At 42.6% G+C, this 22,124-nt stretch overlaps 1 protein-coding gene across 1 annotated transcript in view; it reads left to right on the plus strand.

The window, feature by feature from the left end:
• Window positions 1-6: 6 nt before the first annotated feature.
• Window positions 7-22,124, plus strand: part of LOC140406218 (mitochondrial Rho GTPase 1-like) — a 39,765-nt gene continuing 17,647 nt past the window's right edge. The window contains exons 1-4 of the mRNA XM_072494360.1: window positions 7-69; window positions 2,585-2,715; window positions 4,421-4,504; window positions 21,575-21,697. Coding sequence (XP_072350461.1) covers window positions 2,659-2,715; window positions 4,421-4,504; window positions 21,575-21,697 — 264 coding nt within the window. The 5' untranslated portion in view covers window positions 7-69; window positions 2,585-2,658. The remainder of the gene's footprint in view (window positions 70-2,584; window positions 2,716-4,420; window positions 4,505-21,574; window positions 21,698-22,124) is intronic.

The raw sequence follows: 22,124 nt of genomic DNA on the forward strand, positions 1-22,124 counted from the left end.
TAGAATATTTAGGTTACCTAGGATACTCCATTCTAAGGGAACAGGAGTCTCAGGCAGCAGCTGTCACTGGTAAGCAGTGGACTTTTATTGACCTTTTATGGGGAAACTTTGATCTGAATCTCCAGATTGCTCTTTTTGGCTAGGTCCCAACATTAGTAGAACAGTCCACCATAAGGGGTAATAATAGCAACAAACCTATCCCACTTGTGACCACCATGAATTTTGCTGAGATCCAAAACACTATATAACATATTACACACCAGGAAACCATAGTAAAGCGGTTTGTCACATCCATTTTGTGTCTGAATAATTCAAACAGGCTTAGAAGACCAGTTTAAATTGCTTTGCCCTCCCAGTTAATTTACAAAGTTATTAAATGAGCCATATACACCAAGAATCTGCAACATTCAATCTTCAGTCTCTGATGAGTTAACTGATCTGCGCTGGGTGGCAGGATTCTTTAGTTGGTTTCCATGCCTCTAGGTTAGACAGCGGAGAATCACTTGTTGCGTTTCCACCCCATGGTGCTGTAACAGCCCATATGCAAACTTTTGGCGAGGACAGGATCAGCTATGATACCCCTGCAGTTGTATAGGCTACTGACCCTTACGATGCTTGTTTATTGATAATGTACTTTGGGGCAGCTGGCTCCCACAACCAATTAAAAGTGAGCAATGAGCACTGTCCGTGTGAAGTTTGCCTATTCTCCCCGAGTCTGCGTGGGTCTCACCCCCACAACCCAAAAGATGTGCAGGGTAGGTGGATTGGCCCTTAATTGAAGAAAAAAATTGGATACTCTAAATTTGCTTTTAAAAAGTGAGCAATGAGGTAATGGCTTTCAGTGGAATAATAAGTAGAAAATTGGTGTAGGTAAAAGGTTTTTTGTAAAAAGAGATGCCATTAGAAATGTGTAAAATAGCTTTAAATTTCACTTCAGTAAAAAAAAACCAGACCATTTGGCCCAATAGTTCCATGCCAGTGTTTATACTCCGCAACAGGCTCTGTAAACCTTCTCCATCTGACCCAATCAATATATGCCATTCTTTCCTCCTTCAGTGTTTATTTAGCATCTTCTTAAATGCCTGTGTTATTTACCTCAGCCACTCCTTGTGATAGTGAGTTGAATGTTCTTACATCTACCCCGCAGCCTCCTCTTTTCCCCAGAAAATAGGGAAAAATTAAGAGTACGAGAAAAAGCTAATCAGAAATATAAAAACAGACAGAGGGTTTCTTTAAATATTTTTAAAGCAACAAGTTTAAAAAAAGGAGTCTTGGTCCTATTGAAAGCGAGTCTGGAGAATGGAAAACAAGGCAATGGCAGATGAACTGAACAGATAGTTTGCATCAGTCTTCACTGAGGGGGAAAACATCTGGCAAATGGAGTTTAATGTGGGAAAATGGAATGGTCCATTTTAGCAAAAAGAATAAAAGAAGCTTATTATCTAAATGGTGAGAGATTACGGAGTTCTGAGATACAGAGGGATCCGGGTGTCTTAGTGCATGAATCACAAAAGGCTAGAATGCAGATACAGCAAGTAATCCGGAAAGCTAATGGAATGTTATATAATGCATGGGGAATTGAAAATGTGGAGGTTATTCTTCAGGTACACCGAGCACAGCTGGAGTACTATTTATAGTATTGACGCCTTATTTAAGGAAAGATGAAAATGCATTTGAAGCTGTTCAGAAGAGATTTACCAGACTAATACTTGGAATGGGCGGCCTGTGTTATAAGGAAAGGTTGGACAGGCCATGCCTGTATCCACTGGATTTCAGAAGAGACTTAATTGAAACATATATAGGATCCTGAGGGGCCTTGGCAGGCTAAACATGGAGAGGATGTTTCCTCTTGTGGGAGAATCTAGAACTAGGGAGGGTCACTGTTTAGAAGTAAAGGGTCGCCCTTTTAAAACTGAGATGAGTGAAAAAAAATTCTAAGGGTCGTAAGTCTTTGGACTCACTCCTGAAAACCCTCTTCCTGAAAAGACAGTGGAAGCAGAGTCTTTGATGATTTTACGGCAAACGGGGATAGATTCTTGGTAAGCAAAGATTATTGCGGGTAGGTTTGCAGATTTGAGGTTACTATCCGATCAGCCATGATCCTATTAAATTGCAGAACAAGTTCAAGGGACTGAATGGTCTACTACTCTTCGTATGTCCCAACCGGTTGAATCTATCATGATTGGTATAACCCCTGAATTATGATATCCCAGTAAATCTTCTCGAGTGCCTCAATATAATTTACATGATATGGAGACCAAAGCACTTTGTAGTAACCACGACAATCTATACAAGTTTATCATAACTGCTCTGCTTTTATGCTCTATCTAGAAGTAAACCCAGTTCTTAGTTTACTTTTTTATTGCCTTACTACCACTAATACTACTAGTGTGTAGCCCCAGATATTCTGCTCCTCCATTTAGACACCTGCTTTCCAAGGCGTATGTGGCTTCCACATTCAACCTCAATTGAAAACATAATGCTACATTAGCAGAGCATTTATATTCTGTGCGAAAAAAACGGGAATTGCATTTACTTTGAGCATCTGATAAGTGATTCATAAACCATGCTTTTTGCCCTTCAGTAACGAGAGATAAAAAACTAGATCTGCAGAAAAAACAAACACAAAGAAATGTTTTTCAGTGCAATGTTATTGGCATGAGAAATTGTGGCAAGACTGCAATTCTGCAAGGCTTTCTGGGCCGAAACTTAATGGTGAGTACCTCAGAGGTTTTTTTTTAATGTTGCACTGCTCTTGTTTTGTATTTTAGTACACGCAGGACCTAAAAGTCATTAAACAATTGCCTAGTTTACTGTGTTGTAAAGAATTAGAATAAAGTAATGTGTTCTATCAATTATTACAGAGAACGCTATAAAAATAAACAGTGGGAATTAAATGCTTATGTAAAATTACTATTTTCTGTAACATTGTAATGTACTTGCCTCATGGATCACTTTACCAGTCAATATAGTGATGTGCAAATAGTGTAGTTTTTGTAAAAATGTGCAGATTTTTGTACTCTTCTATATTGAGAAAGGGATAAACTATTTATGACATGTTGGGGTATTGAGAAGGTTAGCTATAAATGCCTGTACTCTGAATGGGGAATGTCTTAATTATAGATTTTCTACCCATTAGATCACTTTTGTTTTCTCCGATTCACATCAGCTGATCTTGCAACTTTTGGTCAAATGTTAAATGGAGATTGAACCTCCCCTAATTTCTTATCTCTCTGCCTTTGATATTTTTAATCTGAACCTGTGCATTCTGCAAGTTAAAGGTGTTAACTGTTGGGGCGGAATGGTGAAGGAGATTTTTTTTCCCTTATGAACCCGGAGTTACAAGTTTCCTGTACCCTACCCCCAATCTAATCTTCAGCAAAGCACAATCAATGAGACATTTGTACTACACACATCAGTCACTTGGTCTGCGAATAATTTAGTTCAGTCAATTTCTGGACACTTTTAAAAAATATAAATTGGATTTTCTAAGTTTCTGGCAGTGTTGGAAGTGTCCTTTTAAACCCACAGATTTAACACCAGGTCCCAGAGTTTAAACATCTGGGACATCATTGTTCACGTCTTTGAAGGTGTGCCTAATATAAGATTATGTAACTAAACATAGTCACTAAAGTAAATAACATGGCACAGTGGTTAACACTGCTGCCTTACAGCGCCAGGGACCTGGGTTAGATTCCAGCCTTGGGTGACTGTGGAGTTTGCACGTTCTTCCCGTGTCTGCAAGTGTTTCCTCACACAATTCAAAGCTGTCCAGGTTAGGTGGGGTTGCAGGGATAGGGTGGGGGTGTGCGCCTAGCCTGTGTTCTTTCAGAGGGCTGGTGCAGATTCGATGGGCTGTATTGCCTTCTGCACTGTAAGGATTCATTGAACACATACATAGATAACAAGCCTCAAATGAGACATAAGTTGGAGATTTCTTCCACTTGTTATTAAATATTGTAAAATAATTTTATTTTTTTAAATAAACTTTGACTTAGGAACAGAATTGGATCTTTGAACGACAAACATCTGATCAGCTCTGGCTAATTAGATACAGAATATTATCCCTGTGCTGGGACCAAAGAAATAACGCTGAAATGCAATTAGTTTAAGTTGAATTGGGTAGATTGTAATGTTCATTTAATACTCTGGAGTTGCCAAGTTTGGTGTGGAGCTCTTTTTAATACTTCATCTTCCTGAATATTTGCTGTGAGCTTTTTCACTTCCTTCAGGAGACCTGAAGTACACAATAAAAATGATCATGGTCTGCTTGATTTGTTGGGTAATTCATTTTTCATATTTGGTTCTGTATACTCTAGTTTTTAATTGGCGTGTTTCATAATTGGTTTTGTGTCCTTATTTCAGAAATTATAAATATAGTCATGCTGTGTAAATGACTGTTTTGTTTCCCACCCCACAGAAACAAAGACAAATAAAAGAGGAACACAAATCACTTTATGCCATAAACACAACCTATGTGTATGGACAAGAAAAATATTTACTGGTAGGTACCGCAAATGTTCAGCATATTTATGCCTTTTACCTTCTGTGATCCATATTTGACCTGTATGATCTTTCTTCATGTGCAAAGTTATCATTCTTCACTCCTCTCTTCGGTCCCTGCACTCATTTTTGGCCAGAAACATTTTGGGAAGAGAATATTAAACCTATTGAATTATGAATTTTCCTCATCGATTTCAAAATGAAAATGGTCTCATTCACTTTTTTGTTGTTGTAATGTTGGTTGTTAGACTTGAGTGCCTAAAAGGAGAGTAATGTCATAGTTCTAATGTTCACTACCTTTTGAATAAATGTTCCTGTGGAGGGAGTAGATTGGAATTAAGTTGCCATTGTTTGAAGCAAGTTTGACCAAGTAACTTCCATCTTAATGTTTGTGACCATTTGTTGCAGAAGTACTTACTTTCAGGCCAGACAATATCGAAGATGATAACCTCATCTGTTTTTGGATTTGTATATTTGAGGACAGCTTGTGTCGTGGTTCCCCAGGACGACAATTCGTTTACACCGATTAAAACAGAGAGTCTGAGCAGCGATCTTCCAAGCAGTAGACTTTATTCACCTAGCACAAGAGAATAAAATCGGGATGTCCGGAACAATCCGATGAGCCCTCAGGCTTACAGTCTTTTTATGTACATTTCAGCTCCGTATCTCAAGATTCTTATCTTTATTATCTTACTTTACAGCCGGACCTTGCTTTGGCCACCATTGTTTTTAGTTGCCTTTTATCTGTCTTATTCAAGATTGGTCGCTTCCTTTTTCCTCTCTTTGTCTCTTAAACCATGGTGGTTATAACTCTTGCCCTTATCTACACTTCTCTACTTGTGCAACAATCGTGGTTTAGCTGACTTAGGCCGAATGTGTGGAAACACCTGCTCACTTTATTCTCTCTTTTTTATTATGGTCAACTACTAAAGTGAGCCACTGAGCAGTATTCATTGTTCCCTCAAGTGACTATTGTTTGCCTTCGTTAATTAGTGACTGCTATACTACTTTTCTGGGTCTTCTGCTTTGATCACATCAACTATACTTGATTACATTAGGTCATCTATTCTATGTTTGATTACGTTAGGTCACACGAGGTTACTCTAAATTACATTAGGTTACATAGGTTACATACCCATTTCACTACTCACCTAAATCTGCTTTATCATTTCACTAAAACCTATGATTCTGAATTCCATACCTAGCTCATACAATATCCAGTACAAATTCCCAACATGTCCCCCCTTTGAGGCTATTTCCTAGCCTCATCTCAATTACCAAGCTCAAATAACCCCCTCGCTTGATCCCATTCACATTTTTATTTTAATCACTCTTTGCAGGCAATGTGGAGGAGCCGAATACTTTGGTCAGGGATCAATGCCCCTGTTCTAACTTTATCATAATGTGTTTATCCAGGTTCTGATTCTTGGGTTGCTCCCCCAGATTGCCTGCTCCTGACAGTCATCAGCCAAAAACCTTCCCACCCTTGTCGAGGGAAGGGAAAAAGACTGATTCCTGTGTACAGACTAAGTTCTCTTGGTCCCCCGCGGATTTCAGCAAGGTGCTTATCGTTGTCACCAGACGATCTTCCACTATCGTAGTTAGGTTACAGAGTGACGAGTTTAAACTTCGACCAAGGTCATGGTAAATTCACTCAGCGGGGGTGGCTCAAAGTTTCCCCATTCCTCTGTTTTTCCTCTTGAGCGAGAATTGCGTATCACCCGAGTCACCATCTGCCGTGCTGCCACCCTGGTAAGGAAGGATCTCAGGACGGGTAGAAAGCAACAAAATATTAATCCCAGAATGATTATTGTTGTGATTGCTACAGCTCCAGCCTTGGCAAACCATGCCCCCCCATCTTCCGAACATTCTATCCAGCCAACTCCATACCCCCTGTCCAAACCCAGCATTTTCTTTCATTTCTTTCGCAAGATTCTTTAACTTATTCATGGCTTGTGTAAATGACCCCTCTGGACTAGTGTTATTAGGGATAAATGTGCAACACTGATCCCCAAACATAACACACACACCTCCTTTTTCTGCCAGGAGCCAATCTAATGCCTGTCGATTTTGCCACGCCATTTTGCTGGTCGCATCCAACTGCTCTCCCAAGGCCTCCAGGGCAGCATTTGAATAATTAATAAACCTCTGCTGATTATAATAGATGTAATTGATCCACTCAGTATTCTTGTTGGGTGTGATCCAAAAAAAGATGGATTCAAACCCTGCGGCTATTTCGCTTCTAGCTTTGAACTCATTCGGGATGCCTCGGGGCTGTCCGATTGCGTCCATTTGTACGTTAGGGTCAAGGGTATATGCCCTCTTAACTCTTTGTGATTTAGTTTCGTTTTCCACCGGCAGTATCACAGTGCTCTGGGCCAGCATAACTCGGGCACATAGTCCCGTCCAATTCAGTGGTAATCGAGCCAGCAGCCCTTTTTCCGGGCCACAAAGCCACCAGAGATCGGCCAGTTGATTTACTTGATATTCTAATACATAAGGAGAGGGTGGCGTTCCCCCTGTCCGGGCGGGAACAGCAGGGTTGAGCAGACCACGGATGTCGGATATATCCCAAATCCTTTCACACTGTCCTGTGTAGTTTCCCAAACTACTTCCCGTGCTGCCTTCCCTCCAATAGCAATCTTGGATTTGTAAGTTGGGCTCCACCCTCCATTCCTCTGGGGCCGCGTCCATTGCCGTCTTTGGCCATATTGGACAATCGTGGGCCACATGGTAGGTGCGCTTTTTTACCCCAGCACGCAGGATACATTCGAATGGACACCTCGGCATTTTCCCCTTACAAAGGTTATCACACGCGGATCCTGAACAGTTTATCGTCTCATACGTGTATGTCTGATTCTTATGCGTATATGTCTGTGTGTATGTGTTATATGTACGGCAATTTTCCTTTTTCCATTTTAGCAGCATGGTCCAACAGTCTCCTGATCCCCACGGTATATCAGTTACTTGGGTGCGTGGTCTTTCTGCCGCACATATCACACAGTCTTTCCCATCACTGTTTTTCTTACCAGTATACTCAGCCCATTTCCACCAGATGTTTTTCTGTGCTTTCTCCCAAATAGTATCTGTGCTCACTGATCGTTTACGTCTTTCTTGTCTTAATACTCCACCTTCCTGATTCTGCACCCTTATGTCCTCTGCATCCCACTTTCCTTTGTCACGGGTCAATGAAGTCCTCAAAGGAAATAGTTTCCAAGTCCCAGGTGGGGAACGAGGCCCCCTCCCTGTTCTCACCTCCCCCGGCACCTTGACTAACCGGCCCAGGCTGGGCATTTGTATCATCAGCCAGCTCATGCACAGAACTACTTTCATCATCCTCTACTCTTTCTGTTCTACTTTGGCTCTGTTCCTCCTCCCCACGATTCTCCCCGTGTAGTTCTATCTCTTCCTCGCTGCTACTTCTATCCGCACTGCCACTGTCTTCAATCTCCCTTCTCTCCCCTACCCCTGTTATCGTTCTGGTACAATGGTTCAAGTGATACCACAGTGTACTGCCTTCTACTTGCAACGCCGTGGGAGACACTTTGGTGACTTCAAACGGTCCTTCTCGTCTCGGTTCGTTCCAACGTCTCCGGAACTTCCTGATGTATACTTGATCTCCAAGTTTGATCTGGTGTTCCGTTGCAGGGCTCTCCTCCTCCTTGGCCTTTTCCTGTTCAAATATAGTTCTATGTATAATAGTTAATTGTCGTACATACTCCCTTGCGTCCTGATCTAAACATTCCAGCGCGGGGCCCCCTGCTCCCCTGATCTTTGGCACCGGCATTACTCTTCCTGTCATCATTTCATGTGGGCTCAAATGTGTGATTCTGTTTTCCTGACTCCTGTATTGCATTAGAGCCAATGGCAGAGCATCCATCCAGTTTTTCCCTGTCTCGCTGCAAATTTTGCTTATTTTAGCCTTAAGGGTCCCGTTTGCTCTCTCCACCATTCCTTGGGATTGAGGATGATACACACATCCAAACTTCTGCTTTATTCGGAGCGCTGAGAGCGTCTCTCTCAGTGCCCTTCCTATAAAAGCAGATCCATTATCTGAACTTAATTGCATGGGTATGCCAAATCTTGGGATAATTTCTTTTGACAGGAAGTTAATCACCGTTCCAGATCCTTGATCTTTGGATGGTGTTGCTTCTATCCATCTGCTGAATCTATCAATAATCACTAGCATGTATCTTTTCCCCCTCACCACCTTTCCCATATCTACATAGTCCATGCATAGATGTTTAAATGGTCCTTCGGGAATGGGTATATGCCCTATTGGGGCAGTAATGCCCTTCCTGATATTATTCTGAGCACACACCTCACACTGACTTAGTATGTAGTCAATTGAGTTTTGCAGGTATGGTGACCAGAATCCTTCTTTCTTGATCTTTCTAGCCACCTCTCCTCTGGCACAGTGGTCCACTCCATGTGCTTCGCTGATTAGTATGGTTAGTAATGATGTGGGTGCTATGACCAATCCCTCCCCATTTCTCCATATTTTGTCATGTTGTCCCTATATTGCTCCTCTATCTTTCCACATTGTCTTTTCAGCTACAGGGGCTTCCTCCTGTAACTGTGCCACATCGTCTAATGTGATTTGAGGTTCGATATTCCCCACACCTGGCCCTGGGTGTGGCCTTGCTATTTCTACTGGGGCTATCGTAGCCTCAATGCATCCTGACGCTTCTTTAGCTGCTTTGTCGGCTTTGGTGTTTCCCTGTGTGATGCTATCCGTTCCCTTTTTATGCGCCTGACACTTAATTATGGCTAATTCCCTTGGACCCATCATGGCCCTTATTAAAGCCCTGATTTGACCTTCGTGGTGTATTGGTCCTCCTCCACTTTTCATAAATCCCCTCTGCTTCCATATTGCCCCAAACAGGTGACAGACCCCGTGGGCATAGGCCGAATCAGTATAAATTTCCACCGCTTCCCCGTTTGCTAACTCACATGCTCTGGTCAGTGCTTCAAGCTCCGCTAACTGGGCTGAGCATGGCTGCTCACATTCTTTTGCCTCTATTACCTCAAATGATTCCCCTCTCTGTTCAACTACTGCATAGCCAGCATGATTTCCCCTATGATCCCTATAACACGAACCATCAACGTACAACGTCCTCTTCTCTTCTGTGCTTAATCTATCTGCCTTCAAGTCTTTCCTCAGTTTCATAAACACTCTTGTCTCTTTTACACACTCATGCTCCTCTCCCTCATGTGGTAATGGCATATAGTCAGCTGGGTTGGCCCTATTACACTTCACTATCGTAATGTCCGGGAATGTGGTCAGCATTTGAAAATGATGAATTCTAGCCGGCGTCAGAACAAACTTCCCTTTTTCAATCAATTCAGCTACCTTATGGTACACATGTATGTTTATCGGATATCCCATTGTGACTGTAGCTGCCTTTTCGTACGCCCACCAAGCTGCTGCCAGGCCTTGATAGCACGGCGGATATCCCATTGCTACGTCGTCTAGCTTGGTACTGTAATATGCTACAGCCTGCCTTCGTCTACCCTTGCAATTTTCCTGCGTTAACACTGCTGTAGCAAATCCGGCTTCTCTGTTACTCACAAATAAGTCAAAGGGTTTGTCATAGGTCGGTAAAGCCAATGCTGGTGCCTGTGCCATCTCTTTCTTTATATTCTCAAATGCGTCTGAAGCATCTTTATCCCATCTTAGTTTGGTTCTTAATTCTTCGCATCCTGCCTCCTTCATTACCTTTCGTAGTGCCTGCGTTTTTTCCGCATAGCTTTCCACCCATTCTGAACTGAATCCTGTCATTCCCAAAAATGTCATCATTTGTCCCACCGTCTGTGGTTTCGGAACTTTTAGTACAGCTTCTATCTGCTGAGAAGCTATCCCCTTCTGCCCTGCTGATATTTCTCTTCCCAAGTACTCTACTTTTTTCTGGCACAGCTGCAGCTTTTTCCTGGATACTTTATGGCCCCCTTCTGCTAGTCTTTCCAATAGTTTTAAACTATCCTTCCTGCATTGTTCTTGTGTTTCTGTGCATAATAATAAATCATCCACATATTGTATCAGTGTTCCTTCCAACTGCACTCCTTTTAAATCTGCTCTCAACACCTGATTGAATACATGTGGGGAGTGTTTAAATCCTTGGGGCATCCTATTGTATGTGTATTGTTTCCCCTCGAACGTAAATGCAAAGAGATACTGACTTTCTTGAGCTAACGGCACACTAAAAAATGCCGAACATAGGTTTATCACAGTAAACCATCTACTTTCAGGTGGTATATTTGTCAACAAGGTGTAAGGGTTTGGAACCTCTACTGGCATATCTTCCACTACCTCATTAATTGCTCTGAGGTCATGCACCAATCTCCATTTTTCTCCGTCCGCCTTCTTTACCGGTAGCAGCGGTGTATTACACCTGCTCCGGGTTTCTTTTAATACCCCTGCTTCTATCAATCCCTTAATCGTTCCTCTAATTCCTTCAATTGCTTCTGTCTTGATTGGGTATTGTGGCCTATAAGGCCCCTGGCGTCCTGTCTTTAATCTGACTTCAACTGGATTAGCGGTTTTGACCCTCCCTACATCCGTGTCCTGTCTGGACCACAACTCCTGCGGGAGGGAGTTCAAATCCTGCTCTAAACTTTCTCTCCACTCCAGTTCCTGTTTCTCAATTTGCACTCCTATTGTTATTTGCTTTGGTTTCCCAAGCATCTTAACATCCAAAATTATTTTCATCATTTGTCCATCGCTGGACGTCCAAATATCTGCATTGTCTGTCTGGACAAATTCTAAGTCTTGTGCTCTCAACACCATTGGTCCTAGGTCTTTTGATCTATATCCCGGATTCACTTTCAATGTGACATGTGGCTCCGCTCCAGATACAGAGAACCATTTGTCAACCCATTCATTCCTAACGATTGTGAGGGCCGCTCCCTCTAGTCCGATTAAAATACTTCCTGACTTTATTTCCTGTTCTTGTCCCGCCTCCCTTTCCCATTTCTCCTGTACCTCAGGTTCCTGCTTTTCGTCAAATATCATTGTACTGTGTAATTCTGTTCTTGGCCATTTGGCTTGTGGAACCCAGGCGTCTATAAGTTTTCCCCAAACTTCCCATATCTGTTTTTTAACTTGTTCCTCTATATCTCCCAACCAATATACATTAACCCTTTCTTTTCCTGGTATTTCAAGTGGATACATTCCCATCAAATCAATTCCTTGTTCAGTGCATTCTAATTTCAGTCCTAGACCTAGGATTGCATCCCTTCCCAATAGATTTAAAGGAGTTTTATCACATACTAAAATAGGTACATGGGTAGTCTTATTTCCAATGGTAACAGGCACCGGCGTCGTCATTCGAGCTAATGTTACTTTCCCCGAGAACCCCACAGTTTTTACAAACTGGTTTGACAATGGTAAGTGATCCGCATATTTCGTTTGTATGCACGTACATGTGGCGCCGGTGTCTATCATCATGGGGACCTCGATCCCTCCTACTCTAACGTTAACTATAGGTTCCTGCTCTGCGGTTTCTGTTATTTGTACGTACTGTCCTACCATTTTGGGGTTCTCTGGGCCTCCCTATGGGGAACTCTGATGGTTTACCGGCCCTTGAAACATCGGGATGCTGTTCGGCGACACTTGGATCAGTTGCTGGCCTGTCTGCTGCTGGTTTTCTCCCTGCCTGTGGGAATTCCGCGGGCAATTCCTTTTTATGTGCCCTGCCTCCCCGCACCCCCAACACACACCTGAAGGGCCAGGCAATGGTCCCTGTCTCGGAGTCTGATGATTAACCTGTCCCTGTCCTCTCTGATTCTGATAGGGTGGCCTACCACCTCCCTGTCCTTTCCCATTTCTATTCCAGTCAGTCTGACTTTGCAGGGCGTATGGGTTTTGATAATTTAGGCCATAGGCTTCTGGGTTCATAGACAGTGGGAAGGCAGAAATGTTATAGGTTATGATGGGCCGGCCTCCATCTCCGCTCCCCCCTAATATTGGTGCAGGTATTTCCTCTGACTTTTGCTCCACCATCATCGGTGCTATTTTTCTGGGTACGAGATCCTCTTTTGCCTTTATTTTATCCTTGCTTTTGATTTCCTCCAATTGTGCCTGAAGGAGTTTACGTTGTATCTCCTTCAGCTGTTTGTCTGCATTCTTTTCATCTTTGCGATGTCTTTCTACTGCATGGGCAACATAATCCACAAACTCTCGGTAGCTTTTTGAGTCCAAGCCCACTACTTCCTCCAGTCTTGTCTTAGCTGAGACTGGCAAGCCCTCTAGGATTGCAGCCCGGAACATGGAGTTGGTCAGCGGGTCTATTAGAATGTCCCTTTCCGTGTCCCTTCTCCATCTTTTTAACTGCTTTTCCACATACACAGCTGCATTCTCCTCCTCACCCAATGGCTCTCCCCTTAGGGTTTTTACATCCATTCGGTTGGGGTATATATCCCGCAGTGCCTGCCAGATGTCGTGGCGATACGGGTCCATGAGTGTCCCGTCTACCTCTGGGTCATAAGCTGCGGTCGGGATGCCAGCACGTCTCATTACTTCCGCCATTTGGTCCATTCCTAGCACCTTTGTCAGGAGAGCTTTGATGTCGCCCAGTGCCATCCTTTTTCCCACCATTCCTGCCTCCAACTGTCCAATCCACCTTCCAGCTCCATCCAAAATACTGGGTAATTCATTAATTAAACTAGGCAAATCCTGACCTGACCAAGGGATATACTGCAGTCTGCCACCCTTCAGAATCACCGGGAGCATCCTTTTCTCTCTCCTATCCTCAGCTGGAAACTTCACAGGTTTGTGTTTTTCCCGCGTTGATTTTCTTTGTTCCCCTAACACTGATTGTCCCCCTTCGTCTTCACTACTTTCTTCTGTCTCTCCTTCCATCTTTCCCTCTATTCTATTTTTCTCTGGGTGCTTCCACATCCATGGTTTCCCCAATCTTCGTCTGTCTGCCCCGTTGTGCACTCCCCAGCATATTTCCTCCATGCTCCTTTCTCTTTCTTTTTCCTCTCTGTTCACTCCGACTCTCTTTCCTTCTATTTTTCCCTGTGATGTCTCACTTCCACACTCGGAGGGATCATCTTCTGTTCTCCCCTCATATTCTTTTCTAACATTCTTTCCTTTCCCTTCTCGTTCCTTATCCACTTTCATTACCTTCTTTGCCCATTTCAAAAGTTCTACCATATTTACTTCTTCCTCCAATTCCTTTCTCCTTTGGCTCAGCCCATCCAAATCCTCTTCTGTTTTCCTAGCCGCTTCTTCTATGCCTTGTCTCTTTTCTCTCTCCCTTTGTGCCCATTCCTCCTTCGTCATCTGTTCTATGTCATATTCTCCCTCAAAATTCATTGTGCCTGATATAACTGGGTACAGTCCCGTGGAGCTCTGTTCCCCTAAGTATGGGGGCGGGGCTACGTTTGGATCTTCCAATTCTGCTTTTTCCTGAAGTTGCACTGGCATCTGCATCCTACCTCCCCTCCATACCCTTCTTCTCTCTTTCCCCTCTCGTTCGAATAGTGCTAGTATCTCTAACTCCTTTTCTCGCTTCTCCCTTCTTTTGCTCGACCTATCCTTAATTTTATAGTTCTTTATCATTCCCTTCTGGTCCCCACACCTCTCTATGTCCCATGTGCCTTCCTCCGGCCACTGTGTATTGGTCTTACTTGTTCTTTTGGCCCATTTTTTAGAGACGTGTTCTATATCTCCCCTGAGGGCTGGGAACTTATCCCCTAATATCTCCACTGGTGTTTTAACTTTGTGTGCCATTACTCGTCTTTTCGGACTACTGTCACAATTTTTATCACTTAGTCTGTCAGAGTTAGGTATCACAGTGATTATTACTCGCTGTATTATTTTTCCGTGCTCAGTCCCCTGTTTACCTTTCTTTTGGGTTTCCCTTGCCAATATCTGTAACTCTAACCGGGGTCCCGATATCCACTTCCCCGTAGTCCCCTGTCCCGGCACTATCTTCCTCTCCCGGGCTATAGGGTAGTAGGTTTTCACTTGCTCGCCTATGTGTATAGAAACCCTGTATCGGTCGGATTCCTTTATTAATTTCTCTAGAGTTTCCAATTTTATTTCGTCTATCCAATTCCTATCGGCTATTCCTTCCCAGTTTACATACGGCCACTCATTCTTTATCTCCTCTAAGTTAGTTATATGTGTAATCTTTTTCCAATCCAGTGTTGCTTCCGTTTTTGTTATTATCCTTTTTAATCCCCTGACTTTTTCTTCTCAACCGGTTGTACCAATCTCGCCACTAGGCGGTTTTGTCAGTGTAATTTTTCCAAGTTGTTAGTTATTACCCTACCTGTGTTCCGATTCTCCCTCTTATTTCTGTCCTCCACGCCGCTACCTCAGATCAGTTTGTTCAAATTGGTCTTTTACTTCCTCTATTCTAGCTGCTAATCCCCTTCTCTGGGTTAGATTCCACTCCTGTGCTTTTGACTACCGTATTAGGTCAGAGAGCGATCTCTCACTGATCTCTCTCCCTCTCGGTTGACGTCCCTTACCCGAGGCCCTGGGTAGGTTTGGACTGGCAGATTTTCCCACACTTACTCTCTTCTGGGCAAGTCGTAACCTGAAAACCCGCTCCAAACCGCTTGACTTAACCTAATTGCATTACTTTAGCGTTCGGCCTTTTTCCCGTCTCACTTTTTACCCATTCACAGACAATACAGTATTCTCAGCGCGCTTTTGCATGCAAAGCTCTACTCTTCAGATCAGACTCAGTCTCTCAAAATATTTTACACAATTTAGTTTTACCTATGCAGGATATCTTTTGGGTTGGGGAGATCCAGGACCAGTAGAAAGCCGGGTGCGCCGGGCCTCGAGATCCCTTTTCCGACAACAAGGATTTACATGCAATACAAATCTGCTCACCTTGCTGTCAGAATGCCGGCTTTGGGATGTCCAGCCCCGGTCGGACCTCCGCCTCCGCCACTCCTTCCAGATGTTTTTCTGGGCGATCATACACCAACCCTGCTCGCTGCGCCAATTTTGTCGTGGTTCCCCGGGACGACAATTCGTTTACACCGATTAAAACAGAGAGTCTGAGCAGCGATCTTCCAAGCAGTAGACTTTATTCACCTAGCACAAGAGAATAAAATCGGGATGTCCGGAACAATCCGATGAGCCCTCAGGCTTACAGTCTTTTTATGTACATTTCAGCTCCGTATCTCAAGATTCTTATCTTTATTATCTTACTTTACAGCCGGACCTTGCTTTGGCCACCATTGTTTTTAGTTGCCTTTTATCTGTCTTATTCAAGATTGGTCGCTTCCTTTTTCCTCTCTTTGTCTCTTAAACCATGGTGGTTATAACTCTTGCCCTTATCTACACTTCTCTACTTGTGCAACAATCGTGGTTTAGCTGACTTAGGCCGAATGTGTGGAAACACCTGCTCACTTTATTCTCTCTTTTTTATTATGGTCAACTACTAAAGTGAGCCACTGAGCAGTATTCATTGTTCCCTCAAGTGACTATTGTTTGCCTTCGTTAATTAGTGACTGCTATACTACTTTTCTGGGTCTTCTGCTTTGATCATATCAACTATACTTGATTACATTAGGTCATCTATTCTATGTTTGATTACGTTAGGTCACACGAGGTTACTCTAAATTACATTAGGTTACATAGGTTACATACCCATTTCACTACTCACCTAAATCTGCTTTATCATTTCACTAAAACCTATGATTCTGAATTCCATACCTAGCTCATACAATATCCAGTACAAATTCCCAACACTTGCAAAGTCATATCTTCACGAACTGAAATTAGCCAAATACTGTAGAATCTGAAACAAGAACAGGGGATGCTGCAGGCCTGGCAGCATCTGTAAGGAGAGAAAGTGAAGTTGGCGTTTCAGGCCTGCGGCAGTGCTCATGTGATGCACAGCGCAAACTGGAGAAGCAGCATCTCATCTTCATTAAATGTTGCAAACAGATTGGAGGTCAACGTGAAAGACCACCTGGGGGATTTTACAGCATGCCCCCACCCCACCTCCGATTGTACCAGCAAGGGTAGTGTTGAATTCTGCCCCATGCATCAGTGCGTTGCAGCCCTCTGGACTCGACATTGAGTTTGGCAGCTTTAGATTGTGACCTTTCTCCTTCCTTCTTTAAACCCCTTTTAAAAAATTTCCCATGCATTTATTGCCTCAGTGCAACCCCCCTTCACCCCCTCACACCAGGCCATCTGTCTTTTGTTAAAATTTGCAATCTTTCACAGCTACACTTAATATCTAACATATCATGGGTGGCACGGTAGCATAGTGGTTAGCACTGTTGCTTCACAGCGATACTGGTGTGATTCTCGGCTTTTGTCACTGTCTATGCGAAGTCTGCACGTTCTCCCCGTGTCTGCGTGGGTTTCTTCCGGGTGCTCCGGTTTCCTCCCACGAGCCCCGATCATGCTTGTTAGGTGACTTGGACATTCTGAATTCTCCCTCTGTGTACCCAAACAGGCACCGGAGTGTGGCGACTAAGGGCTTTCACTAACTTCACGCAGACACGGAGAACATGCAGAGTCCACACAGACAGTGACCCAAGCTGGGAATCAAACCTGGGACACTGGAGCTGTGAAGCAACAGTGCTAACCACTGTGCTACAGTGCCACCCACTAACTATATTTTTCTTTTAAAATCTGGAGGATGTTGTATTATTTTGACATTTAGAGAAGGTCATAAGTTCACTGTGGGCTGTCAACAGGCATGCCTCATCCAGGAAATCACACAATTTCAGCTACCTGATCAGCATGGTCCTGGAACGGAGTGTGCTGTTTGTTTGAACTGCAATTATTTTAATTGTAATGGGGGGGTAAAAACTGGTTTCAAGGCAGAGGCCTGGTGGTCAACTGGAAACTACCTGACAGAGGAGCTTTAAATTTGAACCTGTTGTCTTTGAACTGGATTTTGGTGAATAAGCTGCGATGAAAGACTGCCTAACTCGCTCTCCATGCCTTGCCTGAAGTTCCACGTATCGTTATCAACCTACAGCCAGAGAATCCTCATCTGAGTTTAACTTGTCTGTATTTGGAAACCTGCAAAGCTGAGACAAGAAGCATTGATCCAACTCTATATTCTCCTCCACGCTAAAGCTCCGTTGGCGAGAACTTCCTGACATCTGGAAGTTTAAACTTCCCCATCAGGCCCATCAGGGGCTGGTTTAGCACAAAGCTAAAGAGCTGGCTTTTAAAGCAGGCCAGCAGCACGGTTGAATTCCCGTACCAGCCTCCCCGAACAGGCGCCGGAATGTGGTGTCTAGGGGCTTTTCACAGTAACTTCGTTTGAAGCCTCGTTGTGACAATAAGCGATTTTCATTTCATTTAATTTCATCTACTCAGACAAGCTTCACACAAGGGAGCTGTAATCGACAGCGCCGAAACCTTGTGAATTTATCCTTTACTTTATTAAGCCTATCCTCCAAAACCCATCTCTGCAAAGATTGGCTGTGTGTGTTAAATTGTGTTACCCAGTTCTTGCAACTTGTTTTAATTGTTTTATAATAAATCAATCTTTGAGTTTATTGAAATCTCTCTCATTCTGGGTCGAACAGCAGCGAAGGTAAATAATTGCCCATTTTGGTGGGTAAATTAAACTTTTAAAGTATTGGTGCAACCTGTGCTGTAGTGGGGCTGGATAAACTGCGTACTCCTCCCATCCAAGTCATAACACCTCCAAAACATTACCGTCAGATTATTGTTCCGAAAACAGGTGTTGCTATCTGAATTTGTCAGTTTAGGTCAGTGGTAGAATTTTGATCTCCAAAGCAGATGATTGTGGTTTTAAGCCCCACTCTAGTCCTTGAGCAGTTAACCTGCACTGAAGTCCGAGTGCACATTTCAGGTGGCAGAATAAAGCAAGATTTAGGTGGGTGTAAAATTGTGGCACTTTTCTGAGAAGTTCTTTTCCATTGCAACGTACGTCTCCATCTTATTCTCTATTTGTGGAACTTTCACAAATTGACAGCATGTGCAATTTGATTCCATCTATATGCTATCAAGAAACAACACTTGCACTTGAAACTGCCACAGATATGGGTGCCAACAATATTCCAGCTTTACTGCTATCAACCTGCATTTCAAGACTAGTTGCACCCTTAGTTTAAACTGTGCAGTTGCAGCAGCAACACCAGCATTTACGCAACAAGGTGGACCGTTTGCTAAGTATGCATGGCCAAGGCCCAGCAATCAACTTGGTCGTCATCTCACCCACTGTCTTGGGCATCATCTTCCTCTGCCATCAATGTACTGTGGTTACTGTGTGTACTATCCACATGAGACATTGCAGTCATTTGCCAGGACTTCTGCAGCTTCAAATCCACCACCAAGGAAGACAAGGCTAGCATGTTCATTGGCACATCATCATCTCCAAGTCGCACACTACTCTGACTTTGAAATATATATATATTCTGCTAGTCCTTCATTATCACTGAGGCAGAATCCTGGAATTCCCTATCTAACAACATTGTGGAGCACCTTCACCACTTGTCTGCAGTTTTTCAAGAAGCTCACCACCACCTTCTCAAAGACAGCTAGAGAGAGAAAATACAACTGGCCTTACCAGTATCCTTCTTCCCCATAACCAAATAAGCCACCGATATTCACTATGAAGTTATGACCCTAGGATGGTCACTCTAGAAATCTACCAGAAGACAGTAGATGACAGTGAAACTCCAATTTGCATCATCAGAGGAAAACACGGGTTGGGGAAGGTGACTTCTAGGAGGAGCGTGAGGAGTATTTCAATCTTATGAGCTCCGCATTACCATTTACTGTAAGGTACCTGTATTTGAACATGTTACAGTTGCAGATAACTTTGTTCAAGTTACCTGTTGTATTGAAAAGTGTCTGATGCTGCATTAAGATAAGTAATTGTTTGCAGAAGGAAAATTCTGCTTTCTTTTGTTAGGGTGGAGGAGGTTCCAGTTCAGAAGAGGATTGTAAGGGTCCTTCCCGTTCAGTCCCTTATTTCCTATTTCTTTTAATTTGTGATTATCGGTCTTGGTCCATGGGTCTTTAATGAAGACCTACCTTTGAGTCGAGCAGAGGAAGTGAAGAACTCAAAAGTTGCAAAATAATACACTGCTATGAAGATTTAGATTGTGAACAGAAGAACTCAGACTTTCTGGCACCCAAGAGATTGGAGGGGTTCGATTGGTTAGCTGGCGGCCGATGGATTGGCCAGGGACTGCATCTGCCTGGCAACAGACAGCGATCGGGTCCTGCCAGGTGGAGATTTCAGAAAATCTATTAGAAGCAGCTCCTCCTTTTGCTTCCAAATGGTTCCTGCCTGTTGTTTCCGAGTGTGCAGAGAAACCTCGAGACCCTGGTGAGTCTACGATTAAAACTGTTACAGACTGAAAGCACAGACATCATCCAACGGGAGGCCTAGACTGAAGAAAAATCTAACTCAAGACGTTACTGTGTGTGTGCGTGCCTGTGTTTTTACATTTACAATTACAAACCTGGTGACTAATTATTGGGCAGCCAAATGCACTTCAGGTATTTTTAAAATTAAGTGTTCATTTCAATTGTGTTGCGAATTTGGGTCAAGTGGGGCTGGAATTGATTGTGCACTAGCCCAGGGTGTCGTAACAATATTAAATGGTGCTAACCTCGTATTGAAATGGCATTTTTCTGTTGCTTGCTACGTGTAAGGTATATTCCCCAGTTAGAAGTTAACCAAGACATTTATGTCAAAACGGTCATGATATAATGGGTTTATGCAAGAGGTCTATGAATTTTCCATGAAACCTATTTTGTTTCAAAACTAAGCAGGACATTGTTGTGCTGTAATACTTCTGGAATGTGGTTGAGAAATTCATATATTCTGTACCACTGATTCCATTTTGTGTCTGTTTCACCTTGCTGGGACAGCATACATGCACTTTCGTCATTGCAGATCTTGAACAACAATTGCTAAGCATCAGGATTTTCTGATTTCTAATGCTATCCTGGTAGGAGACAATGTACCTTAAATTCTATTCTTCTCTTTGGTTGCCCTCCCCACGCCGACACAAAAATATCCTTGAAACAGTTTTGTTCAAAACTCCTAGCCTGACTCCTATTTTTAAGTGTAAAAACAACTTTGAGTCTGATGTATTCGCCTCAAGGCCTCTATTTACTGCCTAAATAAGAAAGTGCAGTCATTCATAACTGGAAGGCAGCTTTGGAGAAAGTCCAGGAAAAAGAAAGGGCCATTACAGCTGTCCTCATTTCTGTGATATTATAGTTCCTTTATTCCAGCATTCAACTGCATTTCCGGTCTTCCTTTGACTCTATTAACCATACCAGCATTTAAGGGAAAGTTAGATAAACCTTTGATCGTAAAAGGAATAGAAGGGTAATTGATGGGGTTAGTTGAAGAAAGATGGGAGGAGGAGGTGGAACTGTTAGGTCAAATGATTCCAGTGCTGTAAATACTTAGCAATTTTATATGTGGTGGATTATTCCAAGTGCTTAGTGAAGTTTTATTTTGAGCTTGCAAATATCTTTAATTTACTTTTAATTTAAGCTCATGTCCTGTGGCCCCATGAACCTAACTTATCTTGAAATATTCTGATTTCATTTACTATGGAGACCTGTGAAGACTGTAAAGTACTTTAGCCTTAGGGTAGACTTCTCTTACATTTTGAGTCATTTTGTTATCATCAATATACAAAAATCGGTTTGAAGCATGATGACCAACTTTGGTCAGACAGTAAGGCAAACAGTAAATTAGATATGCCTTGATACCAAAGCATTGAAATACTACGCGTTCACTAACCTCATGCCTGAAAAGTATTTCTCACACCCATAAATGTTAAACCTTGGTGTTGTGTAATAAAGGTCTCACTATTTTAACTGTCATTGTGCCAGATGTACCAATAAATGGCATCAGACTTGCCTATCAGTAAAAATGCACAAACACTGTTTATTGTTAATCCTTTATTTGATAGGTGCCCTGGAATTCTAATTTTGGCAGCTGTACCACTGATGTACAATTTTTTTAAATCCTTTTCAATTTGCCATTTTGGGACTTAAACTTTTATTCTGTTTGAACAATCTTTAAATATAAGGAACAACTCTAAATTTGTTTTTTTTTCTTCTTTCAAGCTACATGAAGTTTTGTCTGACTCTGAATTTATTACTGTCTCTGATACCACTTGTGATGTTGTTTGCTTGGTATATGATGTCAGCAATCCCAAATCATTTGATTATTGTACAAGAATCTTCAAGGTATTTGTGACCTTTTAGTATAATAATTTGCGCAGTTTTTTTTGCTCAATTTATTTTATGATTATGACAATGTTTTCCTATTTACAAAACCTTTACCAGTGTTTTTGTTTTTAATTGTGAAAGATGGTTGTGAAATGTAATGATTATCAGGCTTTAAAATGTTTGGTCTGTTCAGTAAGCTTGCTGGTTTATGCAACTCTCACTTAATCTTGCAAATGGATACCCTGCTTAGTGCAAAAGACCCACCCTCATTTGTCCTTTCTAACTGGCACCCCACCTCCAAAGTTCTAGAACATGCTACCACCCAAATCAGTCCTCCACTCCTTGTTGAAATTCTGTTAGTCCAGCTCACGACCCGACCTAGTCAAAGTCACTTAATGAAATTCTGTGACAGGAACCATGGTGCATCATCTTCTCCCCTTGAAAA

The sequence above is a fragment of the Scyliorhinus torazame genome, unplaced genomic scaffold, assembly GCF_047496885.1.
Source record: "Scyliorhinus torazame isolate Kashiwa2021f unplaced genomic scaffold, sScyTor2.1 scaffold_372, whole genome shotgun sequence".
In the NCBI taxonomy this organism is placed as follows: domain Eukaryota; kingdom Metazoa; phylum Chordata; class Chondrichthyes; order Carcharhiniformes; family Scyliorhinidae; genus Scyliorhinus; species Scyliorhinus torazame.